This window comes from Myotis brandtii, unplaced genomic scaffold (assembly GCF_000412655.1).
Source record: "Myotis brandtii unplaced genomic scaffold, ASM41265v1 scaffold550, whole genome shotgun sequence".
Classification (NCBI taxonomy): domain Eukaryota; kingdom Metazoa; phylum Chordata; class Mammalia; order Chiroptera; family Vespertilionidae; genus Myotis; species Myotis brandtii.
The window spans coordinates 2,562,648-2,575,468 of record NW_005370043.1 but is presented as its reverse complement, the minus strand read 5'-3'; the positions used below and the strand labels follow the sequence as shown (position 1 = coordinate 2,575,468).

General features: G+C 52.8%; 1 protein-coding gene across 1 annotated transcript in view; it reads left to right on the top strand.

Annotated features, from left to right (window-relative positions):
• Nucleotides 1-12,821, top strand: part of NEURL1 (neuralized E3 ubiquitin protein ligase 1) — a 68,545-nt gene that overhangs the window by 38,373 nt on the left and 17,351 nt on the right. The window contains 2 exon segments of the mRNA XM_014549379.1: nt 9,789-10,030; nt 10,454-10,775. Coding sequence (XP_014404865.1) covers nt 9,789-10,030; nt 10,454-10,775 — 564 coding nt within the window.

Below are 12,821 nucleotides of genomic sequence, written 5' to 3'. Positions count from 1 at the left end.
TGAGCAGTCAGCTCCTCTGGGACCAGCCTGGCAGGGGCCCCATGGGAGAAATTAATTCCCATTTGGAAAATGGTTTTGGCACTTACATGCTTGATCTCTTTCACTGGGCAGATTTCCAGAGCTGCTCCCCCATCTTGAGGGCAGGATGGGCTGGGGTAGGAAGAGCACAGAGGGAGGCAGCTGCACCTCCCCCCTCCTCTCCTCTTATTCCCCGCCCCCCTTCCTCCTGTCCCCACTTCAACACTCCCCCAGGGTAAAGAAGTGACCCATTGCTGAGGGTTGGTGTGATGAGTGGATGACACCCACAAATGTACCCAGACATACATGTCACCCTCAGGTTGGTCTCTAGATATGGGGGTGCAGGGAACTGGGCGATTGGTTCCCACACTAGCCTGTCACAGAGACAGCTGCTGTGACCTAGAAGGAAATGGCTGGCAGCTAGAGGGGAAGCCAGGCCTTGTCCTTTCCACAGCTGACTCCCCACTTCTCCTTGGTTCCTTGATTCTCAAAGAGGCAGCAGGGGAGAGGGCCTCAGATGGATTTATGAGACATGGGATTAGCACGGAGGGAGCCGCCTGTCTCCTGGCAGCAGCTCTGGAGGCTTAAGGGCCAGGGCGAGCCCGGCAGGTGTGTCTGTGACCATATGTACACACGCGCACCACACCCCACTTGTGCTTATGGGCTCCAGGAAGGCAGGGGTCAGGCTGATCCATCTCTGTATTATCTTTTTATTTAAATATATTTTTTATTTATTTCAGAGAGGAATAGAGAGGCAGAGAGAGAGAAACATCAATGATGAGAGTCGCTGATCGGCTGCCTCCTGCATGCCCCACACTGGGGATTGAGTCTGCAACCCGGGCATGTGCCCTGACCAGGAATTGAATTGTTCCCTCCTGGTTCGAAGGTTGACGCTCAACCACTGAGCCACGCCGGCTGGGCCGTCTCTGTATTATCTTAACCCAGCCAGTGTCTGGCATACAGTGGGCACCAGCAGCTGCTTGGTCAGTGTGTCAGGGGCAGAGTGTGGGGTACAGGCCCTGGGCTCTGGACCACATGGCAGTGGGAGCTGCAGGTGGCCGGGGGAGGCAGATGAGATGGAGCCATCAGGCACACTTCAGAAGATGAGACCTGAGACCAGGCAAAGTTGGAGAGGAAGAGGAACGTGAGTTGTTGTTCTTGGTGAGAGTTGGAATCCCATTCCTCTCTTACTGGCCATGTGACTTTGTCTGACCCAAATTGGGGATGATAAGGTTTACCCCAAAGGCTTATAGAAAGGATTAAGTGAGCTAATACACATGGGGCAGTACACCTCACCACTCATTCAGTAAATGGATGTGCTCTCGTGAGTTTCCACGGAGGCTTCTCCAAGCTTGTGTGTGCTTGCGAGTGTGGACACCACACACACCTGGCTGCCTCCAAGGACCAAGATCACACCTTCTGCCTCCCTGTGGGGGGAGGGGGGGCGGTCCCCAGGACAGAAGGTGCTTGTGTCTGCCATTAGGCACACACTGACTGTGTGTATGCATGTGTGTACACATGAGCGAGTGTGGATTTGTGTAAGGGGGACTAAGGAAGCTGTCTGTGTGGTGTGTGGATTTATGTGACTGAGATGTGCTCCCTCTCATTCTCTCAGGCTGGCCTGGGGGCTTTGGGGAGGATCTGGGAAGACTGGGACAAGGAGCTGAACCCGGAATAGATCTCAACTAGAATCCCCTTCTGGAATCTTGGGGTGGATGGGAGAGTGGGAGGAGGAGGGTTGGTTCCCTCCTAGCAACTAGGGTATTGGGAGCACATCTGTATGCACATCTGGCTGCTGGAAATGTCAGAGACTGGGATGTTGCAGAGTGAGTGAGAGCAGGAGGCTCAGTGTGGAGATTAACTTGGCTTTGAGGGTAATGATCCTGCCCACTCCCTGCTACTCTCCTTCACCCACCTTGTCGTCATGAATTTATTTAGTTTTCCAGGGAACAGCAGGACCTGCTGTAGACATAGCCGGGCATCTGGGAGAGAGGATGAGGTGTTTGGATGGCCTCTGCCCCTAAACAACAGAGGTATAGGCATGGAGGCTGCAGAGGTCATGCAGCAACTGACTAGGGTGCAGTGGTCATGGAGCGGGGAGGGCATTGAACATGCTGGCCAGCTAGCAGGGGCCCAGGAAGGACACCTTGCAGTGATACAGACATGAGTTCAGAGCCAACCCACCACTGTCTAGCTGTGTGACCCTGGGCAGGTTATTATCTTTCAGAGACTGTTTTCTTTCTTTTCTTTTTAAAAATATTTTTTTTATTGATTTCAGAGAGGAAGGGAGAGGGAGAGATAGAAACATCAATGATGAGAGAGTATCATTGATCAGCTGCCTCCTGCACACCCCCTACTGGGGATCGAGCCCGCAACCCAAGCATGTGCCCTTGACCAGAATCGAACCCAGGACTTTACAGTGCTCAGTCCAATGTCAGAGCCTGTTTTCTTATCTATAAAATGGGACTAATGGATGCTGTATTGCTGCATAATATATCTATTGCTGCATAACAAATCACCCCAAAAGTTAGTGGCTTAAAATAACATTTAATGATCTCATATCTCCTAAGGTCAGGAATCTGACACAGTTTAGATAGGTGCCTGCATCTTCCTGTCTTGTCAGGTTGCAGTCACATTGTTGGCCTGGGCTGTGATCTCATCTGAAGGCTTGCCTGGAGGGCATCCATATCCAAGCTTACTCACGTAGCTACTGGCAGTCCTCAGTCCTTCCCCATGCGGGCTTCTTCTCAGGGCTACCTTACTACGTGGCAACTCGTTTCCCCAGGGGGAGCAACCCTGGAGAGGCAAGAGAGAGTAACCAAGATGGAGACCGAAGGCATTTTATAACCCATGACTTCGGCTGTATTCAGTTTGTTAGAAGCTGGTTGCTGGATCCACTTCACACTCAAGGGAAGGGGATTACAACAGGAAGGGCATGACTGCCAGGTGGTGAATGTGGGGATCATTGGGGCTGTCTTTGAGGCTGCTTCCCACAGATACCTGCCTTTCAGGGCCTGGGCGGTTGAGGCAAGGTTGTACATGACAGGCATCTGGTACAGCATCTGATATGCAAGAAAAAAAATCAACCCTCGTAGCCTTCCTTTTCCCCTTTTTCCCACAGGCAAGTGGGGAGCTATTGAAGGTTCCTGAGCAGGCAGGGCTGTTGGCAGGCATGTAGAGTGGGGGTCTTGGTGCTAGGCAGCGAAGGAAGCTGTCCTGTAGTCCTCTTTTTCTTTAATTTCTCCACAGGACACCAGAAAGGGAGAGGTACAAAGTGGGTGCTCCTTGGACATTTGTCAGTTGATCAGTAGATTGAAGAATTGGGCAGTGGCAATTCACTCAATAGCTTTCATTGAGCGCCTGCTGTGAGTGTGCTTTGAGCTAGGCACTGGGGAAACAGCAGGGGGAAGGACAATGGTTTCACCTTAGCTGGTTTGCTCAGTGGATAGAGCGTCAGCCCGCAGACTGAAGGGTCACGGGTTCAATTCCAGACAAGGCCATGTAGCAGGGCATGTACCTTGGCTGCAGGCAACAAGTCGATGTGTCTCTCTCACATCTATGTTTCTCTCTCTGTGTCGGTCCCCTTCCCTCCCACTCTCTCTAAAAATCAATGGAAAAATATCCTTGGGAGGGGATTCGCAAAAAAATAAAAATAAAAAGACAATGGCCTCTGTCCTCAGGAAGCTCACAGTCCGCTAGGGAGACACACAAATGACCCCGAAGGCTTTTCTAGCCAGAAAGCCACACTGAAGGTGATCTGAGTGGCTCTTTCTCAGCTGTCCCAAGGGTGGCACGTTCTGGGCTGGAGAAGACAAGTCCGTGCATTGCATACAGGGGATGCCTCGGGACATTTGGGCTCAGTTCTGTGGAGGAGTCAGAGTTGAGAAAGGTTGCTGGGGTGCTGGATGCTTTGTTAGGGGTGTGTGGAGTCCCTGGAGGTCCATAGCAGGTTCTCTAACCTAGCCTGGGGTCGGAGAGACTTCTGGGAGGGAGTGGAGCTTACTATCAAGGCCTGAAGGATGAGAGAGAGAATATATGGGTGAGGAGGAGGAAGGAAAAGTTCCAGGAGAGAAGAGGGTGTGGGCCAAGCCTACAGGCAAGAAACAGGTGAGGGAAGTGGGCCCCTTGAAGGAACCCAGAGAAGTTCAGATCTGCCCAGTTTACAATCCTTTCTCTTTCCCACGGCCTCGCCCCACCTGCTCCCCCACCCTTCAACTGTCTCCCAAAGTCTTTCCATATAAGCTAGTCGCAGTCAGGACCACCCTGCCAGTCTGGGATGAGGACAGTTGGGATAAGATGAAACAGAAGTGCCTGGACAGAAGCGAGCTGGTCATTTCCTCTGGTGGGGGTTGCTGCTTTCATATGAAAAAAAAAAAAAAGACCTTGTGTTGGCATCAGGTGTTAAAGTTTGTAAAATTCTCTTGCATCTGTGAACTCACTGGGTCCTCACAACAACTTGGAGAAGTGGGCAGGGCAGCTCTGATGACCCCGTTTTCCAGAGAAAGACATCAGGTCCAGAGAGGTAAAGTGACTTGCCCAAAGTCACACAGCAAGTCTGTGGCATGGCCAGGGTTGCTCCGCCCCACTGTCCAGAGGGTGAGACAAGCCTCTCTCATAAGGGATGCAGATGGTCATGCCAGCACCGGAATTCAGGGCCATGGGTTCAGAACAAGGCGATCCTGAACGCAGGGGGATTCAGCAGGGCTTGAAAGATGGGTGGGATTTGGAGAGGTGGGGCAGGGAAAAGATACGTGGGATAGGGGAACGGCTTGAGCAAAGGTGTGGAAGTGGGAGAGCACAGATTAATGTCAACAGCAATAATAATTCTATAGTAATTGTAATTAATAACTATTATTATATGTAACTATTATTATTATAGCAGCCACGTACTGCTATACATACATCATCTCATTTAATCTTCACAAAAATCCCACGAAGAAGGTCTGCTGTGGCCCCCTTTTACAGATGAGAAGAGTGAGGCTCTCGGAGGTCTCACAGTTAGTGGCAGAGCTTCTGGGTTTGCAGGCAGCAGGTTCAGGTTCCAATCTGGGCCCTTTACTTTGGCTGGGTGACCATGGTAACTTCTCTTCTGAGGACCTGTGTCCGAGTGGCATTGGGGCGGATGAAGAGTTGCCTGTTAAGCCACATAGAGTTTGGTCATAGCCATTTCTATTGCTCCCTCCCTGTCTCTCCTTGGCAACCCAGCTCAGCCTGGCCTGCGCATCCGCATCCGGGGTTCTGCGGGGATGGTTCTGGGGCAGAGCTTGGCGGGGGCAGTGGGGAGGTCACTCTGGAGGCTACGCTGTGTGTGGGCATCTCCCCTGGGTCCCTACTGAGAGGCAGGAATGAGGTCTGGAGCTGGTTGAAGGTCACCTGGAGGGCTGGCCAGGCTTGTGTCTGGCAGCTCATAAATGCCCAGGAGGAATGGGCGGGGCGGGGTGGGGGTGGGGGTGGGAGTTTCCATTGTGTCAGCAGCAGCCTCGCCTGTGGGGGGTGTCCCCACTGTGGATCCCTAGAAGCTTGTAAACCTGTCACTAAGGTGGGACTGGCTGGGAGCCAGATGGCAACACTGGGGCTCCACCCAGGACCAGGGGCCCCCGGGAGAGCAGTTGCCTAGCACACAGGCCCAGGCTGCTCCCTCTGCTGGGACTGGCCAGTACTTTCCCCTCTCTGCCTGCCACCTTGGCCTTGGGAAAATGAGCACTAGCACTAGATGCTGAGTGTGGTAGAGGACTCTGGCCGTGGCATTGGAAGACCAGGGTGCAAGTCTCAGCTCTTCCACTTAATTGCTCTGTGACCTCAAACAACTTGGTCAACCAGTCTGAATCGCAGCTCACTCATCCATAGAATAGGGACCTTAAGGGGTCCTGGTGTATGTCTCAGTGCAAGGAGGGCAGCTATTTGGATGGTATAGGAAAGAAGCCCTGCCCCTAGCTGGTCCTTGGCATCGAGCTGTTCTCAAGGTTAATTCTCATTTTGCATTATCTCCTTCCTCCCCCCAGATCATAATGCCGGCTGAGATGGAGAGAGGGGAGAGAACAGAAACAGGGGGCGGGGAGGTGGTGATCCCCTGGTCAGGGCTGCCATGTAGCACATCTGTGAGGGCACCATTCCTGTTGTAATCCATGAGAATGGTGCCCCCTGGAGGTGGGCAGGGCAGCACTTATGTTTCTACACATGGTGGAGTTGGCTCTTGTTCAAAGAGAAATTGCTGCCATTATTATTAGATGGGTTTGGAGGCAGGTCCATGTGTGATGGGTGTGTGTTTTATGTGCAGTGTTCTGTATGTCCATGTGTACATGAGTCCAGGCATGTGTGCACAGTACATATGGAAAGGTGAGGTTTCTGGTCTAAGGGATAAGGGAAAAGATAAGTTTCTCTCCCTTCTCTGTCTTCTAGGGTCTGGATTACCTTCATGCCCTCATGTGCTCACAGGCGTGTGTGTGCACTCATGAGTGTGCATTTGAGACCACAGTTCTGGATGCACATTGTGCCTCCAGGGACCAGGGCTCCCCTGTCCCCTTCCCCACCTGTTCTGCTGTCAGCCAGGGAGGCTGGGCTCTGGCCCACTCCACATTCTCCCTGTGGAAGGGAGGCCTGGGAATGATCCTCCCAGGGCCTGGGTCTCTGGACCTTGGGTGTCTCCACTATATTTGCTCAGCACCAGTGATTTCTATGCCTTTATTGAGGGCCCCAGGACCCCAACTGGGATGGGTGAGAAGAGGAGAAAGCATTTTGAAGGGATCTGAGGGCCTGTGGTTGCTCCTTGGGTTATATACACATTTTTTTGAAACTGGCTTATTTTACTCAGCATAATTATTTTGAAATTTATCCATGTTGCTGTCCATAGTTCATTCCATTTTTACTGCTGAGTAGTATTCCATTGTATAGATGTACCACAATTTGCTATCCATTCACTCAGCAGGCATTTTTTTCCTTTATGCTTTCATTTCTGTATATGTATATGTCCCTAAATAATGCGTAATGTTACCTTTTACCAGAGGTATTTTTTAAAATCAAGAGTCAAGCTGGCCCAGCTGGTGTGGCTCAGTGGTTGAGAATTGACCTATGCTCCAGGAGGTCGCCAGTTCGATTCCCAGTCAGGGCACATGCCTAGGTTGTGGGTTCAGTTCCCAGCGGGGGTTGTGCAGGAAGCAGCTGGTCAATGTTGATGTTTCTCTCTCATTGATGTCTCTCTCTCCCTTTCTCCTTTCCTCTCTCTCTAAAAGTCAATAAAAACATTTTAAAAAAGAGTCAAGTTGTGCCTGAGGCTGGTATATGCCCAGTGAGTACCACTTCCAGGCAGGGCACCTGTAGCCAGTGCCACCCTCCCTTTGCCTTTCACCCCAACTGACCCCTTCCCTGGAATGATCTCCCCAGGGGCCACTTAGCCTCTTCCAGGTAGCCTTCCCAGACTGTCCGGGTCTCCTCCGAGCAATGCCAGCCCTCACCGCTTGGTGGCTTTCAAAATCCTTGAGCACTGTTGGACAATTCTAGTCTTGTCTCCTTGGTAAAAGCAAGGCAGCTCCTTGTGCCACCCTCATCTCATGGGCTTGGCCTTCAGGAAGCTGCTACCAGGGAGGCCTGGAGGCTGCTGACTCATAGGGTGCCCAGTTGGCCCAGGACAGTGGGCACTGGTGTCTGGGCCTTCTGGGAAGGAGGATGCAAAAATGCAAAGGGATGCAAACACGGCCTGGAGTGCAGTCTGGGAGCCCTACCTGCTGCTCTCTTCCCTCCCTGTCTTCCTCTCCTTCCTGGAAACCCCTCCTCCCCTTTAGGGAGTGGCAGGCTTTCTGGGCAGGCCTGATGCTGACCGAGCTTTCTGCATTTTTTTAAGGGTTTTATATTTAAGCTTTATTTATTTGCTTATGAATAAACAAGTTCAAAAGATTTCAAAACTCCAAAAGGCAAATTTATGTTCTTTCCTCTCTCTGCCTTGTCTCCTGTTTATAAAGCGCCTCACATGTTTATAAAGCACCTCACATGGTTGTAAAGCACCTTTCGTGGACCAAGTCCTGTCCCATACTCGATCCCACTTTGGGCTGTGGTGGAGCTGTCTGTAGAAGAAAGAGCTGTGCCTCCCTGGCCAGGGGTTCTTGAGGCAGATCTGAGTTCCTTTAGGAAGCCTGGGTGAAGAAGGAAGGCAGCCTGGGGTGGAGGGAAGTGGTCCAGAAAAGAAGAAAGAGATGGGTGTGGTCCTGGGGCTGCAAAGCTTGCCCCGCCCACCTTCCTGGTCTCCAGTGGCAGCCCCATGGTCACCTGTTCACTACGGCCTTGTCGGTCCAGCTCCATTGCCTTCTCCTCCTCCTCCCCTCTTCCTCTGCTCCAGGATGTCTCTCTGAGAAGTGACCTGCCTGTGTGTCCTTTTGGCACTTAGCACTGCCTACCATTTGTATTGTGATTTCTGTCCATGTCTTATCTCCCTTCCTGGGGCGTTGGCTCCTTAGGTGTTTCATGCCTGTATCTCCAGTGCCTCGGACGGGGCTTGGTGTTCAGCAGATACATAGTGAATATTTGTTCGAAAAAATAAATGTTGGTGGTAGTGAGTGACAGTGTATGGTGGTGGATGTTGGTAGTAAATGCTGATTTGTCACAAAGGTTGATGGTAGAAGATAGATGGTGGGAAATACAAGGGAGAAACAGTAGATGGTAGTTCTTGTTGGTCATGATGGTGGTGGTGGGAGGTGATGGGTGAAGGATGAGGGTAGATGATGGTGGTGGGAGGTGATGGGTGAAGGATGAGGGTAGATGATGGTGGTGGGAGGTGATGGGTGAAGGATGAGGGTAGATGATGGTGGTGGGAGGTGATGGGTGAAGGATGAGGGTAGATGATGGTGGTGGGAGGTGATGGGTGAAGGATGAGGGTAGATGATGGTGGTGGGAGGTGATGGGTGAAGGATGAGGGTAGATGATGGTGGTGGGAGGTGATGGGTGAAGGATGAGGGTAGATGATGGTGGTGGGAGGTGATGGGTGAAGGATGAGGGTAGATGATGGTGGTGGGAGGTGATGGGTGAAGGATGAGGGTAGATGATGGTGGTGGGAGGTGATGGGTGAAGGATGAGGGTAGATGATGGTGGTGGGAGGTGATGGGTGAAGGATGAGGGTAGATGATGGTGGTGGGAGGTGATGGGTGAAGGATGAGGGTAGATGATGGTGGTGGGAGGTGATGGGTGAAGGATGAGGGTAGATGATGGTGGTGGGAGGTGATGGGTGAAGGATGAGGGTAGATGATGGTGGTGGGAGGTGATGGGTGAAGGATGAGGGTAGATGATGGTGGTGGGAGGTGATGGGTGAAGGATGAGGGTAGATGATGGTGGTGGGAGGTGATGGGTGAAGGATGAGGGTAGATGATGGTGGTGGGAGGTGATGGGTGAAGGATGAGGGTAGATGATGGTGGTGGGAGGTGATGGGTGAAGGATGAGGGTAGATGATGGTGGTGGGAGGTGATGGGTGAAGGATGAGGGTAGATGATGGTGGTGGGAGGTGATGGGTGAAGGATGAGGGTAGATGATGGTGGTGGGAGGTGATGGGTGAAGGATGAGGGTAGATGATGGTGGGTAATAAAAGGTGGTATATGATGAAGTGGGACATAGCAGTAGATGGGAGCAGGAGAAGGATAGTGGCAAATGGTGGCAGTGGTGGTGGATTGCCCTGATGGAAATACTAGGCAGTGGGTGACTTCCTCCCCATCTGCCCTTCCCTAGGGGACCCTAGTCCAGCTCTTGGATTGCCAAGTTCTCTGACATGGTGGCTTTTGTTTTATTTGCAGACTCCATCGGGGGTCCCTTCCCTGTCACCTCTCACCGATGCCACCACAAGCAGAAGCACTGCCCGCCGGTGCTGCCCGGCGGGGTGCTCCTGGCCACGCCGCTGCTTTTCCACCCACACACCAAGGGCTCCCAGATCCTCATGGACCTCAGCCACAAGGCGGTCAAGAGGCAGGCCAGCTTCTGCAACGCCATCACCTTCAGTAACCGCCCGGTCCTCATCTACGAGCAAGTCAGGCTGAAGGTGGGGCTTCCCTCCCCGCTCTCTGTCACTGCTTCCCCCTGGGCCTCTGAGCTTTTTCTCACCGCCCCCCCATCACTGCCTTCTCTTATGGCCATTACTACACCCTGTACCTTTTCTTTCCTCTCTGCTCCCTCTGTTGCTCTTCCTTGTCCCTCCTCTTTCTGTTATCTCGTCCATACTCCTTTCTCAACCTTCCCCGCATGGCAAGGAAGGAAGGGGAGCAGGGAGTGGCCATGGGGGCCGCTAGCTCCTGGGGAGGGAAAGGAGCCCAAATGGTGGGCAAGCTGGGCAGGGCGACTCTCCATGGGGGTGGTCTGCAGGGAGGGGCAACTCCCTTCCCCGTGGGCTCGCTGAAGTCGGGGAGAGGCTGGGCTGGGCTGGGCTGGGCTGCGGGCTGTCTGAGGCCACCCCCCTGCCGTCCAGATCACCAAGAAGCAGTGCTGCTGGAGTGGGGCGCTGCGCCTGGGCTTCACGAGCAAGGACCCCTCCCGCATCCACCCTGACTCGCTGCCCAAGTACGCCTGCCCCGACCTGGTCTCCCAGAGCGGCTTCTGGGCCAAGGCGCTGCCCGAGGAATTTGCCAACGAGGGCAACATCATCGCCTTCTGGGTGGACAAGAAGGGCCGTGTGTTTTACCGCATCAACGACTCGGCTGCCATGCTCTTCTTCAATGGGGTCCGCACGGCAGACCCACTCTGGGCCCTGGTGGACGTCTACGGCCTCACGCGGGGTGTCCAGCTGCTTGGTGAGTGCCCGCTCTCTTTGGCTCCTTAGGTGCAGGGCACACCTCCAGGAGCTGTGATTTGAAGGGGAGCTAAGACTCTTCTGGCTGCTCCTGGGCCCCCTGGTCCAGGAACCCTCTCACCTCACTATACTTGCACCCATAGACCCTGAGTACAAATCAGCCCACGCATCCCCTCTCCAGAAGGAGCCTCATGAGCTTCAGCCATCTCATCTGTAAAATGGGTTGGTGGGAAGATTGAATTCAGGTCAAGAGGCTGTGAGTAAAGTGCCCAGCACAGTCCTAGGTACCAAGTCAGTGTTCAGCCAACACCGCTCTTCCCATCTCCCATCCCTGCAGAGCAAATGTCATGGTGGTTGAAAAACTTTTAGTCTTTTTTTTCCTTCCTGACTTCAGAGCCTGGAAGCAGTGAAGCTGCTGTTTTCAAAACACCTTTATTTAAGTAGAAAAGACAGGTAGTGGGGGAAGACTGTGAATGTAAAAACAGAGAAACAAGCCATCATCAGAAGCCTTTCTGTTTGTTGAGTTCCAAAACAAGGAGGCTGTTTTTTTTTTTTTTTTAATGAATAGTTTGGGAACTTTCTGGTTTTCAGCTCAATAAAAGTGTTTCTGCATTCACACGGAGGGACGAGGGACGGCCTCAGCAAGTGAAGCGGAGAGCAGCCCGGCTGCTCGAGGCTAATCTGCCTTCCCTTCCTTCTGTGAAACGCTGAGCCTGCCGGGCTCCCACCTGCCAGCGAGAGACAGGCTAGAGTCAGACACACCCAGGTTGGACCCTGGCCTCACCCTTCTAGTATAGCTAGTGCTTTGAGACCTCCGTTTTCTCATCCCCAAAGTGGGGGTAGTAATAACTGTTTCAGGGTTCTTTTGAAGGCTCAGAGAGCTGTGATGTGAAGCCGCTGACACAGTCGGCATCAGTGACTGTCGTCACCTCCACTCATCTTGGGCAATACTTAATGAACACCCTCCTGCCGCTGTGGTATCCTCGGGCCCCACGCTTCAAGGCACTGGGGTCCCAGAGCTCGTGTTTGTGCTCTATCCTGGACACTTCTGTGTGAGCCTCAGTCTTCTCATGTGCAAAGTGGTTGGGAAGACTATGCCATAGCCCAGGGCCTGGCCACATGGTGGGAGACAGAAGAGTGTCCCAGGTTTTGAGGAAGTCACAGTTTTGTTGGGGGAAAGAAGGGGAAAGGAAGAGGGAACAACATTCTGGCTTTTCCATAAGCAAAGAATGCCCTTCTTCATGGTCCCCAAAGATCAAAATGCCGTTCGGGCCTCAAGGCCCAGCTCGTAAGCCACCTCCTCCCTGAAGCCTCTCGGGGGGATTCTCTTCTCCGTTCCTTGTGTCCCACCGCTTGGCACCTGCACTTCTCTAAGTGCTGAGGCATTGGCTGAGCCTGGGTCCATCCATATGTCTGTTCCCAAACAAGACGGGGAGGGCTCTGAGGGAGGAATCCATATCTCAAGCACCCGGCTTCCCCTCCAAAGAGGAATCTTGTGCCGGATGGGTGGAGAATGCTGGGGAGTATTTACAGGGTGGGTAGGGGAGAGGGCTGGAATGGATGGATGGCTTGTTAGATGGAGGTAAGGGTGTGGGGCATGCTGAGGTAGACCCAACGTGCTCACAGCCCCAGACTCACTGGAAATCAGGCAAGACAAAGCAAAGACTCCAGACACCATCAGGGCATAATCTAAGAGAACACAGTACATTGCTAAGTGGTGTGGTCATAGGATCCCTTCCATTTGCCAAGATGGTTCCCCTCCAGTTATCTCATTTAACCTCTTAGCAGCCGGCTTGGAGGGGGTGGTTTTTATCCTCATTTGACTGGGAGTGAATTGAGGCCCAGGGGAGACCTGGTTTGCCTGTGTAGGGATGTGGCAGAGCTGGGACTTGAACTGGGTGTTCTGATGCCAAAAGCAGTACCTTTCCCTTTACCCTCCAGTGGGTTTAAGCATGAAGGGAGGCAGGTAGTCAGAGGAGGCTGAGGTCAGTGAGGGAGGATGAAGTCCAGGAAGCCTTCTTGGAAGAGAAGGCTTAGGCTGGGTTTT